The sequence below is a fragment of the Rhinatrema bivittatum genome, chromosome 6 (assembly GCF_901001135.1).
Source record: "Rhinatrema bivittatum chromosome 6, aRhiBiv1.1, whole genome shotgun sequence".
Classification (NCBI taxonomy): domain Eukaryota; kingdom Metazoa; phylum Chordata; class Amphibia; order Gymnophiona; family Rhinatrematidae; genus Rhinatrema; species Rhinatrema bivittatum.
The window spans coordinates 325,627,494-325,654,498 of record NC_042620.1 but is presented as its reverse complement, the minus strand read 5'-3'; the positions used below and the strand labels follow the sequence as shown (position 1 = coordinate 325,654,498).

The 27,005-nt window shown below is 47.0% G+C and overlaps 2 protein-coding genes across 3 annotated transcripts in view; one reads left to right on the top strand and one right to left on the bottom strand.

The window, feature by feature from the left end:
* Nucleotides 1-630, bottom strand: part of NXT2 (nuclear transport factor 2 like export factor 2) — a 5,878-nt gene extending 5,248 nt beyond the window's left edge. The window contains exon 1 of one of the 2 annotated variants that reach the window (XM_029607622.1): nt 190-630. Coding sequence is in view for 1 of the 2 variants with exons in the window: in XM_029607621.1 (XP_029463481.1) it covers nt 190-198 (9 nt within the window). In the remaining variant the exon portion in view is untranslated. The remainder of the gene's footprint in view (nt 1-189) is intronic. The other variant, XM_029607621.1, reaches the window with a different exon arrangement.
* The window catches only part of GUCY2F (guanylate cyclase 2F, retinal), a 27,971-nt gene extending 966 nt beyond the window's left edge, over nt 1-27,005 (top strand). The window contains exons 2-9 of the mRNA XM_029607620.1: nt 4,919-5,067; nt 5,825-5,988; nt 8,172-8,364; nt 8,516-8,690; nt 9,797-9,895; nt 15,303-15,397; nt 19,280-19,365; nt 26,226-27,005. Of these exons, the coding sequence (XP_029463480.1) occupies nt 4,987-5,067; nt 5,825-5,988; nt 8,172-8,364; nt 8,516-8,690; nt 9,797-9,895; nt 15,303-15,397; nt 19,280-19,365; nt 26,226-26,337 (1,005 nt within the window). The 5' untranslated portion in view covers nt 4,919-4,986 and the 3' untranslated portion in view covers nt 26,338-27,005. The remainder of the gene's footprint in view (nt 1-4,918; nt 5,068-5,824; nt 5,989-8,171; nt 8,365-8,515; nt 8,691-9,796; nt 9,896-15,302; nt 15,398-19,279; nt 19,366-26,225) is intronic.

The following is a 27,005-nucleotide window of genomic DNA, read 5'->3' as shown; positions in this document are numbered from 1 at the left end:
GGAGGCAAGAAAAAAAAAAAAAAACCATGAGAGCGCTGAAGTTCCACAAAAGATGAAACACCCTTGACTTTTTCCGCCTCTGGTCAAGGCTGCAAGCCAGGAAGAGATGAGTAAATGAGCTGCAATCAGAAGGCACGGCTCCCCATTACACATGCACACAGCCCGATCTGAGCCCTCAGTGCCACTCACCATTTCCATTCAGCCGTAGGACGGCTCGTTACAAGGGGAAAGAAGTGACGGCCATGCCTGCTGCGGGGAGACAAAAGGAGGAGCACCCCGAGAGGCTTCAGCAGCGGCACTGGGGCTGTTTAGCAATGAGCGCTCGCGGACAGCATGAAGTATTTCTTTTTCTGTTTCGCAAGCAGATCAGGAAGAGCGAAGGGGAGCGCCTCCGGTCCTCTCACTGCCGCAGCCAAAGGAGAAAAGAAAAAAAAGCAGAAGCTGCCGCCCTCCACCAAAAACTTCAGGTCCGCTCCGTCCTCCCCGCCCCCAGGGAACAGCGGCCCGGACGCTTCAGTTCCGCTCCGTCCTCCCCGCCCCCAGGGAACAGCGGCCCGGACGCTTCAGTTCCGCTCCGTCCTCCCCGCCCCCAGGGAACAGCGGCCCGGACGCTTCAGTTCCGCTCCGTCCTCCCCGCCCCCAAAGAACAGCGGCCCGGACGCTTCAGTTCCGCTCCGTCCTCCCCGCCCCCAGGGAACAGCGGCCCGGACACTTCAGTTCCGTTAGTTCCGCTCCGTCTTCCCCGCCCCCAAAGAACAGCAGCCCAGACGCTTCAGTTCCGCTCCGTCCTCCCCGCCCCCAGGAAACAACGGCCCGGACACTTCAGTTCCGTTAGTTCCGCTCCGTCTTCCCCGCCCCCAAAGAACAGCAGCCCGGACACTTCAGTTCCGCTCCGGCCTCCCCGCCCCCAGGGAACAGCGGCCCGGACGCTTCAGTTCCGCTCCGTCCTCCCCGCCCCCAGGGAACAGCGGCCCGGACGCTTCAGTTCCGCTCCGTCCTCCCCGCCCCCAGGGAACAACGGCCCGGACGCTTCAGTTCCGCTCCGTCCTCCCCGCCCCCAGGGAACAGCGGCCCGGACACTTCAGTTCCGTTAGTTCCGCTCCGTCTTCCCCGCCCCCAGGGAACAGCAGCCCGGACGCTTCAGTTCCGCTCCGTCCTCCCCGCCCCCAGGGAACAGCGGCCCGGACGCTTCAGTTCCGCTCCGGCCTCCCCGCCCCCAGGGAACAGCGGCCCGGACGCTTCAGTTCCGCTCCGTCCTCCCCGCCCCCAGGGAACAGCGGCCCGGACGCTTCAGTTCCGCTCCATCCTCCCCGCCCCCAGGGAACAGCGGCCCGGACGCTTCAGTTCCGCTCCGTCCTCCCCGCCCCCAGGGAACAGCGGCTTGGACACATGGGGCCAATGCAATACCATGCGCAGCAGCTAGCACACGGCTTAACATGCAATTAGACGTGTATTCATAACCCCAGATGCAAAACAGGGATTAGTGCGCCCAAAACGCATGTCCAAATCACAGCGTAGCTAATAGCGCTTATCACATATAAATTCCATGTAGTTGAGGCTATTAGATAATCCCCGCGATGCAAACAATTTCTTGCAAGGCCAATTCATCCATTGCAACGCGGCAAATTTTACGCCAGCCCGGGGATGGCGTAAAGGTCTGCCACAGCTCAAGGGAGCATTGAAGAAAAAAAAAAAGAAAAATCCTGCTTTCTGTGATTCCTCCTAATAGTATCCTAGCAATACTAAGCAGAAGGAACCAAATAAAGCAGATTTAGTTAAAAAAAAAAAATTTCTGGGGCTTTGGAGAAGGAAAAATCCAGAGCCTCAACTTTGGACAATTGGATTACAGTTTAAGGTTTTGGAAAGTTTTGCATCCGTTTTTGATATTTATGGATTGGGAATACTGATGCTGGAAGCCACCCCACTGGTGAGGATAAGTTTGGCTAAAGATGAAGAAGGTGCAAGAGGTAGGAAAGGAGTGAAAGAACGGTGACGCCGCGGACTACCATGCAGTGTGCCGACCAAGCCTAAAGCGGGGCATAGCTCACCGGGAGGCTGCTCAACCTGCTCGGAAGCCCACTTCCCCTTACCCCAATGGGATCAGGAACGACATCGGTACGGCGCGCCAAGCAAGGAGACCAGGGGAAGTCTTACCAAAACCCCTCCAAAACATCTCTGAATCAGGACGAATCCTCTTCTCTTCTTTTTTTTTACTTACCTGCTGAGTACAGCGACGGTCTCCGGCTGCAGGGAGAGAGGACTTTGGCCATGACTGCCTTGCTCGGCTTCCTGCATCTGCTGCCTTTCAGCTGCTTAAGCAGCAAAGTCCACGCCGGGAACTGGCTACTGGACCAGGGCACACCTCTGAGGGATCTCGGAAATCACCTCAGGAATTCTCAACTGGGGAAGGGACCTTTAGGTATCACTGCAGGAGAGCGGGGCTCAATCTTTTCTCCAGTTTAAAAGTAGAATTTCTTCTTCCAAAAAGTACAGCAATCCCCATAGGGAAATCATGTCCACATCTGCTGGAGACGGAGAAATACTGAAGGGCTGAGGTCACTGCAGGTGTATGTAGGGTGACGTCAGTTTTGAAACCTGACTCCATCTCCATCTACTGGCAGGGAAGCATAACCCATTGGTCCAGAGTCCATCTGGCTACACGCTAGGCAAATAACTGATTCACATTTTAAAGACCTCTATCATATCCCCCCTCAGTCGTCTCTTCTCCAAGCTGAACAGCCCTAACCTCTTTAGTCTTTCCTCATAGGGGAGCTGTTCCATCCCCTTTATCATTTTGGTTGCCCTTCTCTGTACCTTCTCCGTTGCAACTATATTTTTTTTGAGATGCGGCGACCAGAATTGTACACAGTATTCAAGGTGCGGTCTCTCCATGGAGTGATACAGAGGCATTATGACAGACATTTTATTCACCATTCCCTTCCTAATAATTCCCAACATTCTGTTTGCTTTTTTGACTGCTGCAGCACACTGTACCGACGATTTTAAAGTATTATCCACTATGATGCTTAGATTTCTTTCCTGAGTGATAACTCCTAATATGGAACCTAACATTGTGTAACTACAGCATGGGTTATTTTTCCCTATATCCATCACCTTGCACATCCACATTAAATTTCATCTGCTATTTGGATGCCCAATCTTCCAGTTTCGCAAGGTCCTCCTGCAATTTATCACAATCCGCTTGTGATTTAACTCAACCCTTGGCCTACCTACCGGATTACACCATCTGCCTCCGGCCACGACCCTTGCTTGGACTTAGACTTTTGCTTCAACTCCGACCCCAGGGATCCATTTAAGACCTGCTGGCCGTCAGAACCCAAGGGCTCAATCTGCGGGGAGATGGTTGGTAAAGGCGAAGCTCCAGTTAGACCCACCTCTGGGTACGTTCACCTGCTGTAGTATATTACATTACCGTCCAAGTGTCCACTCCACCTAACGCGGTGATTTAATCGAGCGTGGTCACTTTTCGGCCGGTGCCGTTCTTGCTTCCTTCCTAGAAGTGAATTCTGTTTTTCATATCAATCAAGCAATTGCCCTTCCGGCATTTTCCTTGGAGGAGTATGGACCAGAGTACCAGTCTACTTGGTGTTTGGATGCACAGAGAATAGTCTTGAGCTATTTGGAGGTCACTAATACCTTCCACAAGTTGGAAAAATTGTTTGTCCTGTTTGGTGGTCCATGGAAAGGGGAGGTGGCCTCTAAGGCTAACTTGGCTTGCTGGATAATGGACATTATCGAGTCAACTTATTGGCCCAAAGGCAAAAAGCCTCCTGAATTGGTGCATGCACAGCATCCTGGATGGAACTTGTTGCCAGGTTCTTGTGGCCTGGATTGGCCACTGTTGGAAACAGGATGCTGGGCTTGATGGACCCTTGATCTGACCCAGCATGGCAATTTCTTATGTTCTTATGCTGCCCCATGCAGGTTACCCCTTATCTTCATTTCTGTGCTTTAGCTGCTAGGATTCCTCTTTGTTTGACTCATACCCTTTTGATTTTCTTTACTGTTCTCTTCTTCACCATTCCTCTTCCAGTAGGGCAGGCATCCACTACCCTTTCCATGAATTCATATTTTCTGATATTGTTCCTGAATCTACCTCCTTGGAATTTCATGTCAAGACCTCTAGTTTTTCAGCTTTCTTTCCATCAGAAAAGGTTTTATTCCCGTGCATCATTTCTATCTTTCAGGTATGTAAAGTCCGTAACATATCTCCTCTGCCTCCCCTCTCTTCCACTATCTGCATATTTAGGTCCTTCAGTCTCATCTCATAACTCTTGGTACAGGCTCCTCACCATTTTGGTTGCCTCTCTCTGTGCCGCTTCCATCCTCTCGCTCTATCCTTTTTGAGGTAGAGTCGCCAGAACTCAACACAGTACTCCAGATGAGGCCTAACCAAAGATCTGTACAGAGCATTATTACCGCCTCTTTCTTGCTGGTTATGCCTCTCTCTGGCCTTAGCCATCGCCTTGTCACATTGCTTCACCTCCTTCAGATCAGACACTATCACCCTGAGGTCTCTCTCCCAGTCCGTACACGTCCATCTTTTGTCCCTGATCACGCATGGCTCCTTTGAATTACTGCACCATAAATGCATGATTTTGCACTTCTTGGCATTGAATACCAGCTGCTAAACTTTTAACTGCTTCTTTGTTGTCACCGAGGCCTTTCCCCGAAGGCCCACCTGGTAAATTGTTTACGTAGATGCTCGGGCTCTTAATTTTGTTTTATCTTTTGTGTTTGTTGGTAAAATATACTTTGTATCACTTATTGGCCAGGCTTCTCTATTCAAAATATTCCCGATTTCTAGCTAACGAGATCTGCAGGTTTATCTCATAAAATCAGATGATTTGGGTGGAAAGATTGATCATTTATTTTCTTTCCCTGTGGCTTTGCGCAGAGGTCATCGAGAAAGTCAGGAGGCCCCCTCCTGTGTGCCGCCCCCTGGTGTCGCCAGACCATGCCCCCATGGCGTGCATCCTGCTCATGAAAAACTGCTGGCACGAAATGCCAGAGCAGCGCCCGACCTTCGATGAGATCTTTGATCTGGTGAGTCCTCTCTCATTCTCTCTCGTCGATGCTTTGCCAAGGCGTTGGGATCACGGGAGCCAGATGCAAGGGCAGTGCGCGCGCTGGGGGCGCCTTGTGACAAAGGCGGGAGGGGCAGTGCGCACTTCTTAGCGGGCTTTTAACCAGTTACACCTCAGCTTTGACCCTGCTGTGTCAGACCCGCAGAGTGAATGTACCTTGAGGTCAGCGGTTTGGAGGCTGAGCAGCTTGGTTTGCAGCTTATCATCAAGGTGATATCATCAAGGGCCAAGAGGTGATCCTGCACTTCTCAGGGCAGAAATCACTGTAGCACAGGCCCCCCCGATGCCTTACTTCTGTAGTTAGAGGGAGCTGTCCAACGGGGGCTGCGTGTACACGTTTTTTGTAGTATAAGGAAGGTGGCGTGCACAGTCTCGTCTTTAGTTTAAGTGTCAGTCGATAGCAAGCTACAAAGCTCTTACCAAACTCGGCAGATGTACGGATCTGGGGCACGTTGGCCATAGACAGCAGAGTGAGCGCCCCAGGATCACTGCTGGGCATTCAGGCATATTTCGGAGGTTGGTTTGTTAACATGTGCGGCATGGACTCAGTGGCTGCTTGTTTGAAAACCTTACACATAACTGATTGACCTAAGATGCTTGGATTCATGTGCCAAAGTGGCCGGACGTCCACCTCCTCAGCCTGATGCAGCCAGAGGTCAGGGGCCTCCCCACAGTCTTTTGTGCTTTTTTTTTTTTTTTTTCTGCCCCGCCTGCAGTTCAAGAACATCAATAAAGGAAAGAAGACAAACATCATTGACTCAATGCTGCGGATGCTGGAGCAGTACTCGAGCAACCTGGAGGACCTGATCCGGGAGCGCACCGAGGAGCTGGAAATCGAGAAGCAGAAGACGGAAAAGCTCCTGACGCAGATGCTGCCGCTGTAAGTGCAAGACATTCGGGCCCCGGCAGCACTGCCTGGAGAAGCTGAACATCGAGGAGCTGCGCCCTTTCCTGTGCATCCGGCCGTGCAGGAACTAAAATCGGACGAGTCGGGTGGCTCCGTGCACGGCGGCCGCACACGTCCGTCGCGTGCTGCACGCGCGCAGTTTGAGCTGTTTAGGGCCGGGGCTTCCGTTAGCCAAACTAAGCGATTGCCTCCCTAGAGTGCCAACATTTTGGGGGCAGCAAAATCCCAGTGGCGTGAGGCCCGGAAGGGCTGCACCACCAAGAACGGGAGCAACTGACGCTGAAAGGAGGGAACGCTGCGCTGGGGGTGCATTTGGGAGGGGGGAAGGTGCATGACCAGAGGTTCACCTAGAGCGCCAAATACTCTTGCACTGGCCCTGGAGCTAGCGCACCACATCCTGCACCGGGACGTCCATGGAGGAACGTTATCGGTCCAAAGCCCCAGTGCTGGCAGTGCGGTGCTCAGCAAAATCATTCCGATTCCCCTCCCCCCTTTTTAAAAAACTCCTCCTACTTTGTCACCCTGTGCCGACCCTCATCAGATTTCCACGCAAGCCTCAAGCTACAATAAGAATTGTACGGAAACCCCCAAAACAGCCGAGGAGCCAACTCGGGGGGGGAGACAAAACACTCCTAAATAGTGTAAAAATAACGATTTAAATGTAGGAATACAAACCCCCAAAAACCCTAGCAATAATCCCTGAGTAGGAAGAAAGGGACCTGGGAGAATTAGGAGGTTTAGCTTGTCCTGCGCCTTTCCTTGGGGACTTGGGGGTCTGTGGCTGGCAGTCGCCTCGCCTGTAGAGGTTTTCAGTGGCCTTTCTTTTATACGCTGGCCATACTGCACCTAACACCTAAGTTACAAATATCTGGATTCCTTTGGAATAACTGGGATTGGAATCCACCTTGGGATTAATTTAGGGAAAAAAAGCAGAAGATCAAATGTTCACAAAGAAGTAAATACGTTTGATTCTTGGCTCAGGCTCTTCTGCTTCCTGGGCCCACATAAACTTTACCCGCCTAGGGAAAGGCAGGGCTGGGGATGTTCCTGGGACGCGGTTACGCCATTGCTGGACGGCGCTGACTGCCAACGCTCTCTGGATAGCGTTAGCCGGGTAAGCCTGGTCGTGTCCTGAAGTTACCCGGCTAACCTTCCTGCCTAATATCGAGCGTTTAGAAAGTTGTGAAGGCCCCTGAGGGGGAGAACGATGGGACAGAGTCCACCCTGTGTGTGTTAGTTGGATTTATTTGGATTTCTTTGCCCTGACTGGATGCTCAGGGTGATTACGACCTTCGGAGGCTGCGGGGCCCTGGGACGCTGACATGCACGGCTCTACCCGAAACTGACAGGAAATTATAGAGCTGGGGACGGGGCTGCCGTGGAGGTGTGGGGTTGCCCCTCAAAATGCAGGGCGGCCGCCTCTGTTGGAGGCCCCTGACAATTAAACATGAACGTTTACAAACAGTTGCAAAAATCTTCATAATTATCTCCATTGATGTCAAGCCAAACAGTGCAGTTCTCAGATTATGAACTTATTAGAAGTGGATTTAAGAAAGCTGTTAGCCAACCTTTCCCTCAGTTACTGCGGGCCCTCCTTGTTTAGTGCTCTGAAAACCATTCAAAGAAGCTTAAATCGACCTGAGAAGGCTACAGGCAAGCGATGGAGAGACTTCCATGAAGGTGAGACCGGATCCCGAGGGCGTAAGCCTGATAGCAGTCCAACAGCTGCATTCTGGGTTCTCTGCAGATGTTGATGGGGCCTTGGTGTGGGAGCCCCGTCACAGCAGATTATAGGAGTCTACCTTACTCGTTCTTAACTCATGAATACGTGAAGCCAAATCCTTTTGATACACAAAGGATCTTAGTTGTCTGCCTTGCTGTAACTGAAAAAAACAATCCCATGATTCTGCAGTGTCTGCCAGACGAGGCTTCATAGTTCATTAATTAAGAATGAGGACAATTTTGTGCACGAAGTCTTACTATTAGCGAATGGGTCTTGGTGCAAAAATAAGTGGTCACAACCCTGAACCTGGGGCATTTTCCGCACAAAGCCCCTTTTTAGAGAAAACCTTTGCAGGTTAGCACATCAGCCTCCTTGGGTGTGCAGTATCTCCCCTGGGTGGTCGGCTACCGTCACGTATTTCCCATGGTTCCAGGTCGGTGGCAGAAGCTCTGAAGATGGGCTGCACCGTGGAGCCGGAGAGCTTCGACCAAGTCACTCTGTACTTCAGTGACATTGTGGGATTCACCACGATATCTGCCAAGAGCGAACCAATCCAGGTGGTTGACCTTCTCAATGACCTCTACACGCTTTTTGATGCTGTGATAGGAAATCACGATGTGTATAAGGTAAGAGCTTCCTTAAAGGAATAATGGCAAAGTGCAAACTTAAAAAAAAAAAAAAAAAGGATTACCCAAACGTTCCATATAAACTTTGTTTAAAGCAATGCTCTGAAATGAATTGCTGCTGAAAAGTGCTTGCATTTTCTCCTGCTGACAGGTGGAGACAATAGGAGATGCCTACATGGTGGCCTCGGGCCTTCCCAAAAGGAACGGGAACAGACACGCAGCCGAGATCGCCAACATGTCGCTCGATATCCTCAGCTCGGTGGGATCCTTTAAAATGCGACACATGCCAGACGTCCCCGTCAAGATCCGAATAGGTCTGCATTCAGGTAATGCTCCACACAGGGAGGCAGCTCAAGGCAGATCCTACCATACCCCTAACCAAAGATCGCAGTATTAGGCATCCATGAAAGATTCCCACCCTCACCTGTGCTAGAAAAAGTGGAAACAAAATGCTAGTATATTCTGCTAGGATTGAAGAACATGGCCATGCGCCTACAGCTCTGGGTTAGGCTGTGGATAATGATCTGTGCTACCTAGTGAATTGTTGCCAGAAGAGGAGCACCGTGTCAGGAAACTCCCCACCACGACATCCCACTGTGCTTGGCGGGTTGGGTTTTCACAGAGTTTAGTTTGTGATTGGCACCAGAAATTCCAGTGGCCCAGCTGGTTTTTGCTTTTCCCAGTTGCTGACCTCGTTTGTTTACATGGAGGTCCAAAGCTTTCCGCTGGAGCTTGCTGTATTTTTTTCAGTGAGGTGCAAAACTGACTGATATATAGGGACCTGCGTTTTCAGTTTTGACTTTATTTAGCTCAAGAGAATTTCAATGTTATAACAAAAGGAATCAGTGGAAAAATGGCTTAGAGCAAACAGGAGAAGAATCAGTGGAAAAGTCATTGAAATTCCCAGGAAAAAATGAAAATGAAGGCCGAACCAATGTGGTAAGAGAGCGAGAGAGTTTCTGGTTGGTTCCGGGCAGAAGGAGGGGTGTCCTAGTCACTCTGTGTAATAATATTTCATGAGTGCAGTAAATGACGGCAGAAAAAGAGCATAATTCAGCCTTTGATGTCTTGTTCTGATCCAGCCTTCCTAGGGCAAGAGGGCAGGGTTAGAGTTGGAAAGTCTGCTGTGGCTTAGTCTAAGAGGGACATCGTGTGGCCGTAGAAAGGAACTGCAGCCAGTCTGTACACAGGGGGCATAGTCTCCTCATGCAGGAAGCTCCTCAGGACTGATTTCCAGTAAAGCGAGACGCAAAAAAAAAAAAAAAAAGAGAGAAAAGAAGGTCTTCAGTTCTCCTCACGTGAGATCCAGAGCCAGCTCCTGTAGTTACATGAAGGTGAATACTTGCTGTGTTGCCACTCCCTGGGTCAGGGTGAAAGGGAATCATTCTGTGTGGGAGACACTCTGATAATCTCACAATGTGTTACTCTCTAGGACCTGTAGTAGCAGGGGTAGTGGGCCTAACCATGCCGAGGTACTGTCTGTTTGGGGACACAGTGAATACAGCTTCCCGGATGGAATCCACTGGGCTACGTAAGTAGTGGCAGATGCTTTTACGTGTAAGTTAAAATGAATCTTTGTGTGCCGTCAGATAGCTTTTCACGTTCTGGTGAATGTATGTGTTTGCACACGTGTCTGTCTTGGTGTGTGTGTGTATATATATTTGCTGTAGTTTTCTGAGAGTGAAGACAAGTTATAAATCAACCCTTCTGCTTCTGTTCTTTTCTCAGTTGTGCAAGTGAAACTAGAAATCACATGGATACTTGGTTCCATTTGACGTTCGTGGTCAAGTCACTCACTTGAGTTTGTGTAAAAAGGTTAAAACCTGGTTATTTGGCCAGGCCTTTCAAGTTAATCGTATTGTCAGTTCACATGATTTACATTTCGATGAGCGCAGGCCTGGGTTTAGGAGTAGGCAGGATAGGCAACCGCCAGGGCAAAGAGGAGCCTGCTTGGGCTTGCTTTAGGTCCGTGTGCTGGCGGAGCTTCAAAGGGGCGCCGAAATCTGAAATCCAGCCCTGGATGAGCAGAGGCATTGTGAAATAGGGAAGGTTGATGCATGCAGGCAGAGGTGGAGGTGTATGGAGGGCTGGGGTTGGGCTTGTTGGATGCTTGGAAGGGAATGGGAGTGGCATGGGTTAACTTTGCATCACTGTGGTGATTATATTCTCTTTGACAAAGCAAAATCTGAATTGCAACAAAGGAATATGTAGTGTAAGATCAGAAAAAGGGGTCGCGTTGTGATAAAGGCTGTGAAGCGGCAGACAGTACCCCTAGAGTAGGCAGGGAAGAGATTCCCAGGATTTTGAAGGAGCAGCACTTTCTCCTGCCTCAAAGAAAGAAGACGATGCAGTCAGGCGCAGGAAGCCACGGGGAATGCCTCTGACTTGTGAGATTCCTCGGAGATTTGATTTCAGATCTACCTTCCAAAAGTCCAAAACGCTTGCAAGCAGAACTCTTTCCTTTTTTGTTACGGGCAAAATTCTCCCCCAGTTTACAGATGGGATGCTTATTTGCAAGGAACGTGCTCACTTTTAGTGCAGGGGCATTGTTGCTCATTTTAAAAGCAGCCAGAGTAATGTGTGCTTGCCAGACTGCGCCAGCTGAGGGAAGGGTATAAGTTAGCATGCAAGCATGTGAGAATCTCGACTGGGCATGCTGTGCTGCTCCCAGGGCTGCTGCTAGCACTTTTGCTGCCCTGAGAGAAAAGTTGCTGTACTGCCCTACTTCACCATTCAGTTTTTTTTTTAACACAGAACTTTTGTTGTTTTTCAAATAAGCAACACACAGTAGAAAATATCAGTCTCATGCTCTGTCCCAGACCCCCTTTTCCCAGCCTAAAAACTCCCTGCTCCCTCCAGCGATCCAAACTTTCAAAATTGACACACTCCATGGATGTTATCTTACCCCATCCGCGGGTCCAAAATCCCTAAATTGTGCAAGAGTTATCCCCAGGTGCCCTTGCCCCTCTCCTCCTGGTACATAAAAATGGCATCGGATGGACCCTGTAGCCGGGGCCAGTCTATTGGACAGAAAAACATGCACTGCTGTGGTGCCTCCCAGAAAACCCTGCAATAAAAGACACTGGGAACCCGTATGGTATTAGACCTATCGTAATGCATGATAGGTATGCATTTGACCAATTTTGTTTTTTTTTTATTTATACATTTTAACAAAAATTTACAAGATTATTCTTGTAGGAAAATGCAGAGAATATTTTAAATACAATCAAAAAGAAACCTTATATCCCACAAATACAAAATATTCTCTAAATTTCAGTCCTCAGAATACGGGGGGTAGGAAACACAACTCCAAGAAAAGTTATTTTACTTACTGAGGTAATATCACAGCGACTTCAGAGAGCTAATAATTTCTGTGAGGCACTTAAAGCAGTACTGTTCCCTACGGGTGTTAACGGGGTTTTCCCAATGAGAAATGGAGTCAGTTGTGGGGGCTGGAAAAAGATATAAGTATTGTTAGCATATTTGATAATGCATTTGCAGGGATATTTAAGGACAAAACTTGCGATTTCAAGAGAAGAAAAGCCTTCCTTCTCTTTTGAGTGTCTCTCGAGACGTCTGGGAACCCAAAAAACCCCAACATTTCTCTGCCTTAAACATAACCTTAACAGCCAGTTCTTATCTGGCTCCAAGGCCAGAGTAATAATCAAAGTTGCAGGCGAGGCCTGTTCCATTTCTAACATTGCTGAGATGTCTACTGGCAAATTTCCTTGCCCCTTTTCTGGAATCACAGCATCTCTGTCCAACCTCGCTCTGACCCCCGAGGTTGAGGTAAGTAAAATATTCTGGAGAGGGGTGGAATAGCTGACTCCTCCACTTCAAGCACTTCCCCGTCTCTCTGGGGGAGACCATGGGTACTTGCGGAAAGTTTGTAAATCTTGCATTTCTGTTTTTCAGTTGATTTTCAATATTTTCCATTTTTACAGCTAAGCTCTTTTCCTCTTATCATCGTAGTCTGTGTTTGTTGAAGGCCCTTAATTTGTTCAGTGTTCACGTTAACTCGTTGATTCAGGGTAACATTAGCTAGAGTCAGCATTTCTACTTTCTCCTCCGTTGATTTTAAATTTACGTTTATCGGTTGTATTTGCTGCAAGATGGAAGTTCTCATTTCATTTACTGATGCCCAAATCGTCTCTAGTGAGATTACAGTGGGTCTTACCACACTCACTAAGATAGACTGCGGGAGAGCTTCCTCGCTTCTGCCCGTCTCTCGGGGCTGAACTTTCCTCTCTGCCGAGTTGCCCCGAAAGAACTGGGGCTCCCTGCTGCCGCTCCACTTCCTGCGGTCCCTGCCAGCTCCCGCCCCGTGACTCCTTGGTCCGGCGTCGCTCCGGTCGTGCCTCTCACAGCTGCAGGGTTTCTCAGCGGTGTACCCTCTGCGGGGCTAAGGGGAGATAGTGAGCCAGGAAGCGAGGGGAGCTCCTCTTCCCCTGCCCCACTCTCCAGCGGCTGCATACCCGCTCCTTGTTCTCCGCGGACGACGTGGGTGTCCATGGGTCCGGTAAGAGGCATCGTCGTGGGGGCCTCAGGGTAAGGTTCCCCCCTCGGATTTCGCTTTCTTCCCATGAAACTTGTTTGCAGGAAACAGAGTTTGTTTTACCCACGGAGCAAACGCCAACTTGTGTCACCATGCAGCCATCTTGGACCTGCCCCCCCCCCCCCCAATATTAGGAGTCATGCATTTGACCTTTGAGTAAACTGAATGACAATATAGTAAACTTCCTTACCAAAACAGTACTAACTTCAAGCATTCAAACAGGAACAACCCTATTAATAAAAAAAGCAACACTGCAAATATTACACCAGGCCCTAAAATACCTATTAGGAAAGCAGAATAAACCAGGCTGCTAGAAATCCCTAAACCGAAACAACATGCTAGCAGAATACCCCACCTCAGTCACACATGCAGAACACAGGAATACCCTCACCAAATACCGAATAAAGTATAAATAGAAACATATAGACAGAAACCGAACTGGAAACTGCAACAAGCCAGATTCTGTATGCAGTGCAACAATGGAAAAACAGAAACATCACCAGACCTCATAAATCAAACAATAAAATCAAGAAATATAACCCAATCGTAAGAAACCATACTGATAAAAAGAATATTGCCAAAGAGCTGATGAACAGAATAACATTTAATAATTAAGAACACATATAAAAAGTTTTTAAACATTTTCCAAACAGCAATCACATTTTTCAACATAGAAGAGAAAAACACACCGTAAATAAAACTAATAAGGATAGAACATAAGAAATTGCCATGCTGGGTCAGACCAAGGGTCCATCAAGCCCAACATCCTGTTTCCAACAGTGGCCAATCCAGGTCATTTGAACCTGGCAAGTACACAAATACCAAGAAGACCCCATGCTACTGATGCAATTAATAGCAGTGGTTATTCCCTAAGTAAACTTGATTATTTATTTATTTATTTATTTTATTTAATTTTATATACCGGCAACCGTTTGCACATCGCAGTTAATGGACCTCTCCTCCAAGAACTTATCCAATCCTTTTTTAAATCCAGCTACACTAACTGCGCTAACCGCATCCTCTGGAAACAAATTCCAGAGCTTTATTGTGCATTGAGTAAAAAAGAACTTTCTCCAATTAGTTTAAAATGTGCCCCATGCTAACTTCATGGAATGCCCCCTAGTCTTTCTATTATCCGATAGAGTAAATAACCGATTCACATCTACCCGTTCTAGACCTCTCATGATTTTAAACACCTCTATCATATCCCCCCTCAGCCGTCTCTTCTCCAAGCTGAAAAGTCCTAACCTCTTTAGTCTTTCCTCATAGAGGAGCTGTTCCATTCCCCTTATTTTGGTTGCCCTTCTCTGTACCTTCTCCATCGCAATTATATCTTTTTTGAGATGCGGTGACCAGAATTGTACACAGTATTCAAGGTGCGGTCTCACCATGGAGCGATACAGAGGCATTATGACATTTTCCGTTTTATTCATCATTCCCTTTCTAATAATTCCCAACATTCTGTTTGCTTTTTTGACTGCCGCAGCACACTGAGCCGATGATTTTAATGTATTATCCACTAGAAAAATCCCAAGCTCCCCATACCTGAAAACATTTCATTTCCGGTCACTCTGAATTTGTTGTGGATTACTGGGGAGGCACAAACTTTCAGTAATCAGGGTGAGTCGGTGTCACGGGCTACCATAGCACGCTGGATTAAGGAGGTTATCTCAGTTGTGTAACTGAGCAGCCATTACCTAGATGGGTTAGGGCTCATTCCACTAGAGCTTGAGCAGTGTCATGGCTGGGGATTTGATTGTTGTCTCCTCTTGAGTTTTGCTGAGCTGCGACGTGGCGTCTCCATTGCATACTTTTACATGTATCACCGCATGGATGTGCGGACCCGGGAGGACGCAGCCCTTGAGTGGTGGTGTGGGCTGGGTTGAGGGCAGCCTCCCATCCTGTTCGGGAGTAGCTTTGGTACATCCCAATGGTGTCTGATTGCTGAGAAATGAGAAATTACTACTTACCTGATAATTTCCTTTTCTCTAGTGAAGACAGGTTAATCCACTATCCCGCCCTTGGCTGCCAGTTTGTAGTTCTCTGGTCCTCCTAAGTAGGTGCGTGTCCGGGGATAACTGGTAAGTGTCAGTTTCAGTCCCTAGATTGGTGATGTTACACTTTTTTGTCAGAGCTCAGTATTTCCTGTTGTCTGAGTGCTTGAGTGGTTGTCTGTTGCTGTTTATAATCAAATATTGTTAGTCTGTCCACAGTTGGCTTTTGCAGAGAATACTGGTGGGCTGATGTCACTGCAGGGGTATAAGTACCGTGACGTCACCTTTGCTCTGTCTCCATCTGCTGGTAGAGGTGCATAATGGTATTTTAACCACATTTACTTTTCAGGAAAGTTATACATTGGGTGATATTCCTGTTTCTTTTGCAGCCTATCGAATTCATGTCAATAAAAGTACTGTTCAAACACTTAAATCTTTAAATGAAGGCTATTTGTTGGAACTGAGAGGAAGAACTGAACTCAAGGTATTGTACAGCTTCTTCCTTACTCCGCTCTTATGCCTGCTTCTTACAGCGCCATGAAACCTCTGCTGTTACAAAACTTTAATGTGATCTTCAGCTTCCCCCAAAGAGCTGACATCAGGGGGTGGGGAAGGGGGGCGCTGGAACCCACTCGTAGAAGCTCCATCATAGGAAGTGCTTGGAGCGACCCATGTTAGGACCAGAGACAAGGACTTTGGTGAAAAGGGGGGGGGGGAGGTGTGCTCTCTGTCACCAGCCCCTTCAATGTCCTTTTCTTTGACAAAATGAAAGATAAATAATCTTACCCTTCACCTTTGAGCCCCTGGATGACACGTTGCTCTGAGTTATTATTCATGACGTTATAAATAAAGCTTTATTTTAGTGTTGAGTTCTAGTAGCTGTATTGGTTTACAAGGCTTTGTTTTCAAACACAAAGACTCCCATTTTGGGCCTTTGGCAATATATTTTTTAGTTCTTGCTCATATTGTTTGATATGGAGTTCATCTGATTCACAAAGGGCTCCTGAGCCGTTATAATTTCGAGTGCCCAAGGTAACGCTGCACCCGGAGGGACACAGAGCATGGTCCTTGTCGGAATTTGTGCAATATCCCCACCAAAGGCCAGTGACATGGTAGAAGGATATTAGTCAGGGTGGGGGTGAGAGAGAGAGACTTTTCACATATGTGCACTGTTGAGGGTAGACTTGAAAAAGATAAAAGTGGTGGGGAAGGCCGAGTTCAAAGTAGTGCCGGCAGGTATTGCTAACATAGGGTCAGATCTACTGAAGGGTTGTTCCCATGTGGTGCCTACGGGAAAGTTGCCTTGCACATCTGGCTGCAGATAAGAACCAACTGGCCCACCCAGCATTCACAGCTGGTTTGCTGAGCCCGGACAGCCAGTTGCAATCAGGCACATTCCTTTTGAGCAATAGAAAACATGGTCACAGAAACAACAGCCTCGGGCTGTATTTATACTACTGGCTCACTGCACTTAACACTGCTTTCCTGCAAGTCTCAGGGCACATACACAGGATGGCGGTCATCAGGGTCTTTCCTCAGAGAGATGACTGTAAGTAGGGGCTCACCTATGTGGTGCTATTGTTGCATCCCTTGGGAAAGAATCCAAATGTTTGCTAAAAGTAGTAAACATGCTGCCAAATGCCATTCTAGAGCTGCATTTTAAAAGTAATGAAATATTTGTCAAAAATAATCATTAACCTCATGGCAACCTCATCCTCCGCAACTCCTCTGTTGTTTACCTAAATCATCTCAAACGAAGACATTCCAGTCACTTCATTCCTTTCTAGATACGCATATCCCTAGCAGCTCTTGACTGTAATTGATGCAAACCTTGTAGTATGTTACAGCTGGGAATTCCCTCCTTTGCTGGGAAAGACAAGCAAAGTCTGTCCATCATACAGGGGGCCTGTCTTCAGCATTGTAACGTTCATATGTTCTTCGTAGCTGCATGATGCGGAGTTCTTTCAAGAACCCACGTTGGCGAATAGTCAAAACTATGTGCATTCTTTGATTCCCTGCTCTCCCTCGTCCCTGGGAATACATAACTTGGGAAAAAATGACGCTTGGATTTTTCCTCACATTAAGGGCGATGGGCAATAATCAAGCCTCCTTTGTTGGTTGCCCTTCCCATATACAATTGTTGACATCCAAGCTGTAAGAGCTGTGTCCTGCAGCCAAGACTTATATGATTTACTTCTTTCTGCTCATCAGTGGTCCCTTAAGGATCCTAAAATGTTCCTTCACCAAGCCAGTATCTGCTATCAGGGGCTTGCTCCCTCTAGGACTGTCAGGTAACTGGGAGGCAGGCAGGCCTATTCCTGGTTCTGGGCCCCTTACTCTCTATTACATAACACTAGCTTAACCGTGATGTGGTGTCTCACAAGTGCTAAGATTTAAAAGGAAAAAATAATGTCCCCCCTTCCCATGCTACCACTCCAGAAAACAGTAAAACAAAAATGCCTTCCCTAAACAGGCTTTTTCAGAAAATGAGCTGGCTTTACAGCCCCTAGGGTAAGGGAGTCTGAGCTGTTGCTGAACAGCGGTACCTTGTGGCCAGACGTAGGGTGCAGGCGTACCAGGATCCAGAGAGCTGTGGTCTGTGGCTCCCAGCCAAGTACTAAGAACATAAGACATGTCATGCCTGGTTAGACCAAAGATCGATTGTTCCATCCCAAAAAATAGGTCCAATAGGTGACAAGTCATAGGTTCCCCAGAGTCCCCTGGTTAGTAACTATTTCTATGAACTGTTCCTCCAGGAATGTGTCCTACAATGGCTGGACTAGGCGGGTTACACAAATAGGGGGAAACTCCCTGCTCCCGGGAAGTTGTGACTCAACGGAGACTGGTTCCAAAGGAACAGGAGGAAACTGCCATGCCAAAAAGAGAGGGGGCAGGAGAGGGAACGTTTTGCACATGTAAACTGAGCTAAAAGTGAGCAGCTTTGTTAGGGAGAAAAGTCAGCACAGCCCATCTTCCTCATTACTGGCTCATGTCCTTAGTCAGGTTTAGTTTATCATTTTATTTGATCAGCTTTCTAATTAAAAAGCAAGGTGAATTACCACACCTAATACCCATTTACGACAATAGATAGGAAAACCAAATGCTAAAATCTAGGATTTACAAAATTGAATAACTTTCCGAGCCAGTTTCTCCTAGTGTACTGAAGAAGTAACGAGCAGACATCAACGCTTGCAGAGATGCTTCTTATTCCGTGAGTTTGACTTGCTGCTTTAGTTTTTAGGTGTTCATCACAGAAAATGCTGGTGAACACCATATGTTGAGGCCAATTTCCAGCCATGTTCCTTACTGACTTAGATGTGTAACTTTCCGTTGCCAGGAAAATTCAGCATCTTAAGTTCTGTGACATTAGGAAAAATAAGGACGTATGTCAACTATATCAGTGTGGCACGACGGCGCTCATTTCCATACCCGTTTCAATCTAGTCCTGTGCAATGAAACTTATGCATACAAAATGACCAGCAACAGGAAATTACTTGCATAAGCTGAAAAAGCACATAGACACTGGTTAGCAAGAACAAACACACGCGTGCACGGTTTCTCAGACAGACACTGCCTCCTGGTCTCGCGCACCAGACACGCCCTTGCACACTGCCTCACTATATACTCTGTACTGTCTGACAGATTGCACAGGCTCTAGCATCTCTGCGAACACCGGGAGGGCAATTTTCCAAAGGGATCTAGCCAGGGTCCTAAAGAGATGTCTGGCCAGATACCCCGGGGTGCAAACTGTAGCGCTTAGAGTAGCTACAAGCATGTGGGCTTTCACAGCACTCAGAGGGGACGATGCAATATCATCGCATTATTAAAAAGGCTTGCCTGAAAAAAACCCCAATTTCTGGATACACGATATACACTTCTCCAGGCCGTGCACATCGTGCGTGTATATCGTGCCGGTCAGCTGCCGCGGGATAAAGATGGATGCTCATATTGAGCGTCTGTTTTCCTCACCAGCACACAGCCACGTCTCCTGGGCGCCAGATGTCAAGGACACGTTAGGGATGTGCAGATTCGTCCCTTTTAACGCGGCAGTTCATTAGTATATTTCATTGCGTGCCCAGGAGGGGTGGATGGGGGCGCGTTACGAAAATGGGCACTCGATACGAATGCCCATTTTTAGTGCGTTTTTATTCCATCGGCCTGTTTTGTGGGATGAAAACGGGGCATTCGGGGGCAGGTAAACACACTTTCAGGTGTCCTTAGAAATAAGGGCAAATGTACACGGGCAATTTGTATGTGCGCACCTTAAATATTCGCTGCGAGGGACGCCTGTACTAAAGTGACTCAATGAAAGTCGCCCCTCCCTTCTCTGGATGAACCTTACGCTTTCCTTTTTGGTTTGGATCAGGGTAAAGGCTTCGAAGAGACCTTCTGGCTGGTCGGAAAAGAAGGTTTCGGAAAACCGCTGCCAGTCCCACCGCTGCTCAAGTCCAGGTAAGCAGAGCGAGGTCGTCGGCGGGCACTGCTTCTCATGGCTGTCGAACAGCTTGGGGTTTCTTTTTCGTCTTTGTGTTATTGTCTCCCACAGGCTGGGTCATGGCTCGCTGCAGGATGAGATAAACGCTTTCAAAAGAAGAAAGGCAGAGAGCAAGAGAGAGAGAATGAGAGAGAGAGCGCGAGAGAAAGAGAGAGAGAATGAGAGGAGTGAGCGAGAGAGAGAATCAAAGAGAGAGAGAATGAGAGGAGAGAGCGAGAGAGAGAGAATGAAAGAGAGAATGAGTGAGCGAGAGAGAGAATGAAAGAGAGAATGAGAGGAGCGAAAGAGAGAATGAGAGGAGCGAGAGAGAGAATGAAAGAGAGAGAATGAGTGAGCGAGAGAATGAAAGAGAGAGAATGAGAGGAGTGAGCGAGAGAGAGAATGAGAGAGAGAATGAGAGGAGTGAGCGAGAGAGAGAATGAGAGAGAGAGAGAATGAGAGGAGAGAGCAAGAGAGAATGAGAGAGAGAGAATATGAGAGAGAGAGAGAGAATGAGAGGAGTGAGCGAGAGAGAGAGAGAGAATGAAAGAGAGAGAATGAGAGAGAAAGAATGAAAGAGAGAATGAAAGGAGTGAGCGAGAGAGAGAATGAGAGAGAGAGAGAATGAGAGAGAGAGAATGAAAGAGAGAGAGGAGTGAGCGAGAGAAAGAGAATGAGAGAGAGAGAGAATGAGAGAGAGAGAAAGAGAGGAGAGAGCGAGAGAGTGAGCGCGTGTGAGAATGAGAGAGAGAGCGAGAGCGTGTGAGAGAGAGTATGAGAGAGAGAGCGAGAGAGAGCTTGTCAGGAAGAATGACTGAGGTAATGTTATGCACCCTGTCTGTCACTGATCCTGTCTAAGGCCCCCCCCCCGATGTAATAAGGAGCGCTAATTGATGTGTACGCACGTTAGCAATGGGGTTTGCATACACTTTTTGTGCACATTTAGGAAGTTTGCCGCACAAAGATATATGCACACAAAACCTGGTGCTGCCATGTGTGGACAGATTAGTGCAACTTCATGCAAATTACATTTAAATCAAGCCCCCCCGATGCAGAGAGGTAGATAAAGCTGTACTCAGGTTCTCTTAATGCTTGAAATGTAACTCCTGGAGTAAAACTTCCTGGGCCAGTGTTAGTCTATGGGGAGTTTGTGGCGCCGGGGGCCTTACATAAAAAATGAGTTGTGTACAAAGCATGATATCTGGTGTGGGGGGGCAGAAAACATGGCTATAAGAGACGATGCACCCTCTCTGTAAGGCTGAACCCTTTGCACAGAGCCAAAATCCGTACTGGAGCTTGCAGGGCTCTGATATTCTGATAGGTGCAGAGCAAGAAGCTTGATTTATAAATGTGCATTTCATCTGTGAAAAACATCGCCCCCTTCCCAGGGGAAAACAGAAACCAGGGATGTTCTGCTAAATGAACATAAAGACATGGTAATTGGCTTTTGCAGCCTGTGCTCATGGTTTCACTTTACCTTTCCTCACCTGCCACAGCTTCCAAGAATAAGAGGACAGGGGTATTTCAGTTTTAAAATCTTCTTTCTTTTGTTAGGGAGTTGCTTAATGTTAACCCCCTCTCTGTCCAATGCTGAGTTCAAAATGCACAGACTGTACCTGGCCCGAAGGCACAGGCTGCCTTCTCTCAAGCTAGGCCGAGAAAAGTAATAACATCCACTTCCCCCCCCCCCCTCTGGGACCATTTAACTGCACCTACTCCATCTTCATTCACTCAGGCGCTCCCTCTGCTAGACTCAGAAACCCGAAACCCACAGCCTGGCGCTCATTTTATCTCTTTCTTTTCGAAATTTATAGTCCACTGCCCCACAAATCTCAGAACATAGTCTCACAAAGGGCCTGCATTGCACATTTTAAACTTTTTTTCTTACTGGTTTATCAGCAGTCAATTTACAATAAAGAAAACCGCTAAAAGGAGGAGTCACAGGAATCAGAGCAAAGATAAAGAGCCTGGCAAATACTTTTACACTTCTTCTTCTTCCGTTAGCATAGAATCAGGACCTTAATCTTCTTCTCAGCAGTATTGTCAGTCTCGCTCAGCAAATTCTGTTACAGCTCCCCCAAAGACGTTGTGTGTCATAGGTTCCCCCAGGTAGCCACAGCGCCCGTGCTAGGAGCAGGCCCTGCTGGGATGGGTGGAGCAGCTGATCCAGCAGATGCTCTCTCTCAGGACTTTCTGCAGACAAGGAGAGAAATATCCTGCCCTAGGAGCTGCAAGCTCCCCCTAGAGGTGCCCTCTCAATCCTTAATGTGAAAGGGCAGATGAGCGCCCGCTCCATACCCTTCTAGAACAGCACAAAGTACCATTAACCAAGGGCAGAGGTTAAGCGACCACATTTTGACATTTTACTAGTGGCATAGCACAAGATTTGGGGGCCTGTTGTTTTCACATTCAGAAAGACTCTGCACCCTAATTCGATTGCACTCAGCTCGTCCCAGGCTTATCACGGGGCTATGTATTCCCTAAGGGGGGTGGGCTGCACATGGGGGACGGGTCCTTTCACGGATGAAGTCATCGTAATCTATAGGTAGAGGAGCCTGCTCATCCACAGCTCTCCGTGCATGTTTCTTGTCTGCAGTCTCGGACACATCACTGAAAGCTCTCCGTGCATGTGTACGGCTCTAAGCCAGCCACCTTCAGGCAGTTATTCATTTCGAACTGTATAAGAACAAGTGAACAATGTAAACAATGTAAATGTGGCACATTTAAGACTAATCGGAGAAAGTTCTTTTTCACTCAACGCGCAATTAAACTCTGGAATTTGTTGCCAGAGGGTGTGGTTAGTGCAGTTAGTGTAGCTGTGTTTAAAAAAGGATTGGATAAGTTCTTGAAGGAGAAGTCCATTACCTGCTACGGTATTAAGTTGACTTAGATAATAACCACTGCTATTACTAGCAATGGTAACATGGAATAGACTTAGTTTTTGGGTACTTGCCAGGTTCTTATGGCCTGGATTGGCCACTGTTGGAAACAGGATGCTGGGCTTGATGGACCCTTGGTCTGACCCAGTATGGCATGTTCTTATGTTCTTAAAAATAACTTTATACATGGGTTCAGGTCAGGTACTGATGCAGGATAGGGTCAGCAGTGCAGGGGGGACTTGATGATTGCCAGTTTGCTTGTTGCTCAATATACGGTACTGAGACAAGGCAGACTTACCATTTGAGCAATAGGGCAGTGCTCGAGCCCACAGCACCCTTCCCTAGCCTTGGATGGGTGGTGAGGGGCTAGCGACCCTTGTTGCCCGGGAGCACAGACCACTTGTCAATCCGCCCGATACCAAAGCATTACTGTTGCACACGATATATGTATTTCACTGTGGCTTTGATTTTGGCATGTTATTTTTCTTAGTACTGCTTGATATTATAGCAGCTTTTGATACCCTGAATCATTGTTTAAAAAGTATTGGTTTATCAGGGCAAGCTCTTCAGTGGTTTAAATCTTTTCTAAGCGTTACCGGAAGGTAGTTTGAGAAGGATCTGTCTCATTAGCCTATCCATTGAATTCGGGACTCTATTTAACCTATATCTGTTTCCAGTTTATCAAGTCCTTGCCAATATGGGGGTGGAATATAGGATTTATGATGGCGATATACAGTGCTATGTACCTATTGAAACCAGTATCTGAAGTACTTGTGAAGACTGGCTCTTGTTTGCAGGCTGTATGTGATTGGTATTTTATCTATCTAGACTTCCATCTTTAGATTTGCCTCCTTCCTTTATAATTCCTAGTCAGGTCTGGGATTTGGGTGTGATTCTTCAGACAACTCTTTCCTTTCGTCCTCAGGTTGAGGTTGTCTTTTTGTAAATTGCGACTGTTACGTCACTTAAAGCCTTTTTTTAATCAGAATATTATTTGAAGATTGTGGAGCATACTTGGGTGATGTCAACAGTTGATTATTGTGATGCCCCGTTTGTTGGATTACCTTCCTCGACATTGCCGATTTTACACAATGGTGCAGGGTTTATTATCTGTGGCACGCAGCTACGTGAACGTTATCATTCCTACTCTATTCAAGCTCCATTGGCTTCCAGTCTGTTGGAGAATCAAATATAAGCATTTGATTCTGGTCCTTACGGCTTTGCCCGGGCTCGCTCCTCATCGTTATAATGCAGTTCTGAAAGTTTATCAACCAGTTTGCAATTTAAGATCTGCTTCTCAACGTTTGTTAGAGATCCCCTCAGTGCGGCGAATCCTCTTGATGGAATCTAGAGAAAGATTGTTCTGTATTGTTGGTCCTGGTGTGTGGAACGAGGAGCTACAATCCAGAACATGATAGTGGTAGGTTCCGGCAGCTGTTATTTGTTTCTGGTGTTTGAATGGATTCTGTATTTGAGTCTGTGATGAATGTTTTATTCTTTAATTTTTAAATCTTGTTTGTTGGGATTTACTGTACATTTTATGAGGCTGTGATGGAATGTTTTTATTTTTATTTCATTGTTTAATTCATGTATTGTTTATTAATGTAAGCTTCTAACCCACCAAGGTTATTTATTAGATAAGCAAGCTATACATTTTTAAATAAATAAAAGTCAAGCTATGGAATTCGTTGTTGGAGGATGTGGTCAACACAGCTAGGATAGCTAGATTTAAAAAGGGTTTGGACAAGTTCATGGAAGAATAGTTCATAAACAGTTAATAACCAGGTGACTCAGGGAGACCCACCAATTGTCATAGGGAGTGAGCTGCAAAAAATTGAATCTACTTTTTGGGATAGGCCACTGTCAGAGGCCGAATGCTGGGCTCAATGGATAAGCGACACAGAAGAAAGTGCCAGGATGGAGAAGAAGGTAGCCCTTTCACCACGAGCACTCTAGGCAGCTGTCGTGAGAAGTCCAGGTCTGGTTGTGGGAGGGAGTGATACCATACATGAAGCCCTTATGGTAATACTGGTATTGAAGGACTGTAAGATGGGGACATACAGTATCTGTACAATGCTTTAAATGTTATGGTTATGCACTCTGCTGCTTGTATGCCTCTGCCGCCAAGTGTTTTAAAAGCATGGGGCATACATTCAAGATGTTGTGTGTGCTGGTCTTATATCTGTAACCTCAGCATCACATTTTGTTGTTTAAATAGTTGAACTTGCTTTGCTTTCCCAGTCAGATCTGTTCTCTCAGTCTCTATTGCTGACCTGGGGGTGCCTGCTGAATCCATTTCTAGGAAAGCCGAGATAAGTTTGAAAGCCAGTGCTCTTCTAAGAAAGAAACACCCAATCACCTGGGGACCGAAGGGCGTTAGGACAACATCTGTTCTTAAGTGACGATCAGCACTTCATTCTACAATTCTTGTTTTAGGACTCAAATTTGCGTTCTGAAATTATTCCCTAGATTGTGGGTCCACAGAGAGTAATTGGTGGATTCCAAAGTAAAGATCCTTTGGAATCACTCATCAGAAAATTCCTGGTTAGGAAATGGAGCTCCCAGAATGCACTTCCTAACACCCACAGCATTCATGCAGTGACAGCCCCTCTCTCTTTGGTCTGGATTCAGATGTCCGTTTTGGTGTAGCTCAGGTGTGGGTTTTGCACACAAACCTTGGGGAACCAGACTGTTACATGCAAAAAAACCAAAAAGCCTTTCCTTACGTCAGAATATTTGTCTATACTGCAGTAACGTGTCCTAGAGAAGCCACAGAGCACAGCGTCGACGTAACAGCAGTCACTGAGGGCGGGAGCTCCTGTGGATCTCATCTCAAATCTGGTTAAGCCACAGCCCTTCGCTGAAGCTGCCACTCCGTGTTAGTAGCGTGCAAGTCCTAGGTGAGAGACAGAGAATTCGGGGGCTGTTAGTGCAGATTTTTATGAACTTCCTCAGGAGATCTTACTCTCTAATGTTTTCAAAGGTCCCCCTAAGTACTTGCTTCAATATTGCATATCAAACACCACGCAGGCATCACTCTGGCATGAGAAGAGCAGGAAGGAGGCTTCAGAAACAGGGGCGTGGCTTTCACAAAACTTACAAATCTGTGGAAATATATGAGAGAGAAAAAATAGATTTTGGCAAAACCAAAAGAGAGGTAGGGAGCCAACCAAAAGAGAAGGCAATGGAACCAAGCACTGGTCATTTTGATGGGGGCTGCACGTGAAGAATTCGGTTTGTTTCATCTTGGAGAGGGGGTTTCTGTTGCGTTTTAAAAATGTTTTCGTTACTTGTGCACGTAGAAGGGTTCCCCTGCATATGCCCCTAAAATAAATTTTATATGCGCACAGTCATGAGAGCCAGGAAATAAGCGTTCCAGCATTTTGAGGCCTGCAGCAAGTGCTGCTCCTCTCACATGCACAGTGCGGCGTTGAACTCTCGGACCTTCGAGGCAGTGTAACAGCTGTGAGGAGAGTCCTAAGGAGCCATTTACTGTGCTGTAAATCAGAGAACTACAATTTCTGCCCCGTGTTTACTGCTGGGGGACTTTAATAGTCCAGTAACGAGCTTGGCCTTCTGTTTTCCTTTGCAACGCCCTGGGTCTGTACGATATTAGAGAGTAGTGGGGCAGTCTGGAAACAGTGTGCAGTCTTTCTAAATTAAGGCAGCAGGAGCCTCAATCAAGCAGTGTCTTAATGTATATATGAATGTTAACGAGACCTGGGGTTGTGGCGCAGGGTTTAGTCGATGTGTATTAGGGGTGCGCTGTTGCTTTAGTACAGGCTAAAACAGCAAAAACAATACCAATAAAATACACAGGAAGTGAAATGCCAGATTTGTTTCTAAGCGTATTGCCGAATGGGAATCCATCTGGAAACCTCTGTACCAGATGTGTTCTTGTATGGCCAGACAAGGTGGAAGGAAACTTTTCAGGATCTGGTTTGGTTTTTTCCCCCCAGGGAGAAACCGGTCTTCAGGGACTTTAAACAGCTGCTGAAGATGGCGGTGAGACGCATCTCGCAGGTGCGGCTCCTCGCGTCCTTAGGGCTCGATGGAATGGAAAGTGGCTGAGCACACCGCGGATGGCAACCCCGCTCTTCCGGATTCATTTAGATTTGAGTCGCTTGGGAAGGGAGGTCATCCTGAACAAGCTCTACATATTAGAGACAGATAAACCAAAGCAGGATCAATTCTAATCAGCCCCTCCTCCTCCCACCCCCAATGACCTGAACAAGCACCAGTCCTGTCCCAGGTCCTGGAATAAGAGGCAAACATGGGCCATTATGGAGTCCTTTATTTCATTCTTGTATTGTCAGTCCAATGTAGCTGAATCCATAATTCACATAAATGAACCTCAGTGTGCAACTGTGCATTTTTTTTTATTACCTTGTCATTTCTTAGCACTAATCAGCTGCAAATTGTCGGGAATGTTAGCATTCCTGCCTCTAATCAATAAAGCAGGATATCTTTAATTCTCCTTGTCAGATGCACACATTTTAACACTCTTTCCAACAGCTGGCAAGTAGCAGTAATAACCCAATGAATGTATTTGTGATAAAAAAAAAACCAAAAACAAACAAACCAAAAACTATTAAAGTTGTATCTGAAATCTTAAGTGCAAAGTCTGATTTTAATTCTGGCTCTTTAATCGCTGAATGTTTGTTGCATGCGTGGATGGTCTCCTCGCGTCATTTCCATGCCTGGGTGCCAGTTCACTGCTCCCCAAACTGTATGCAAAT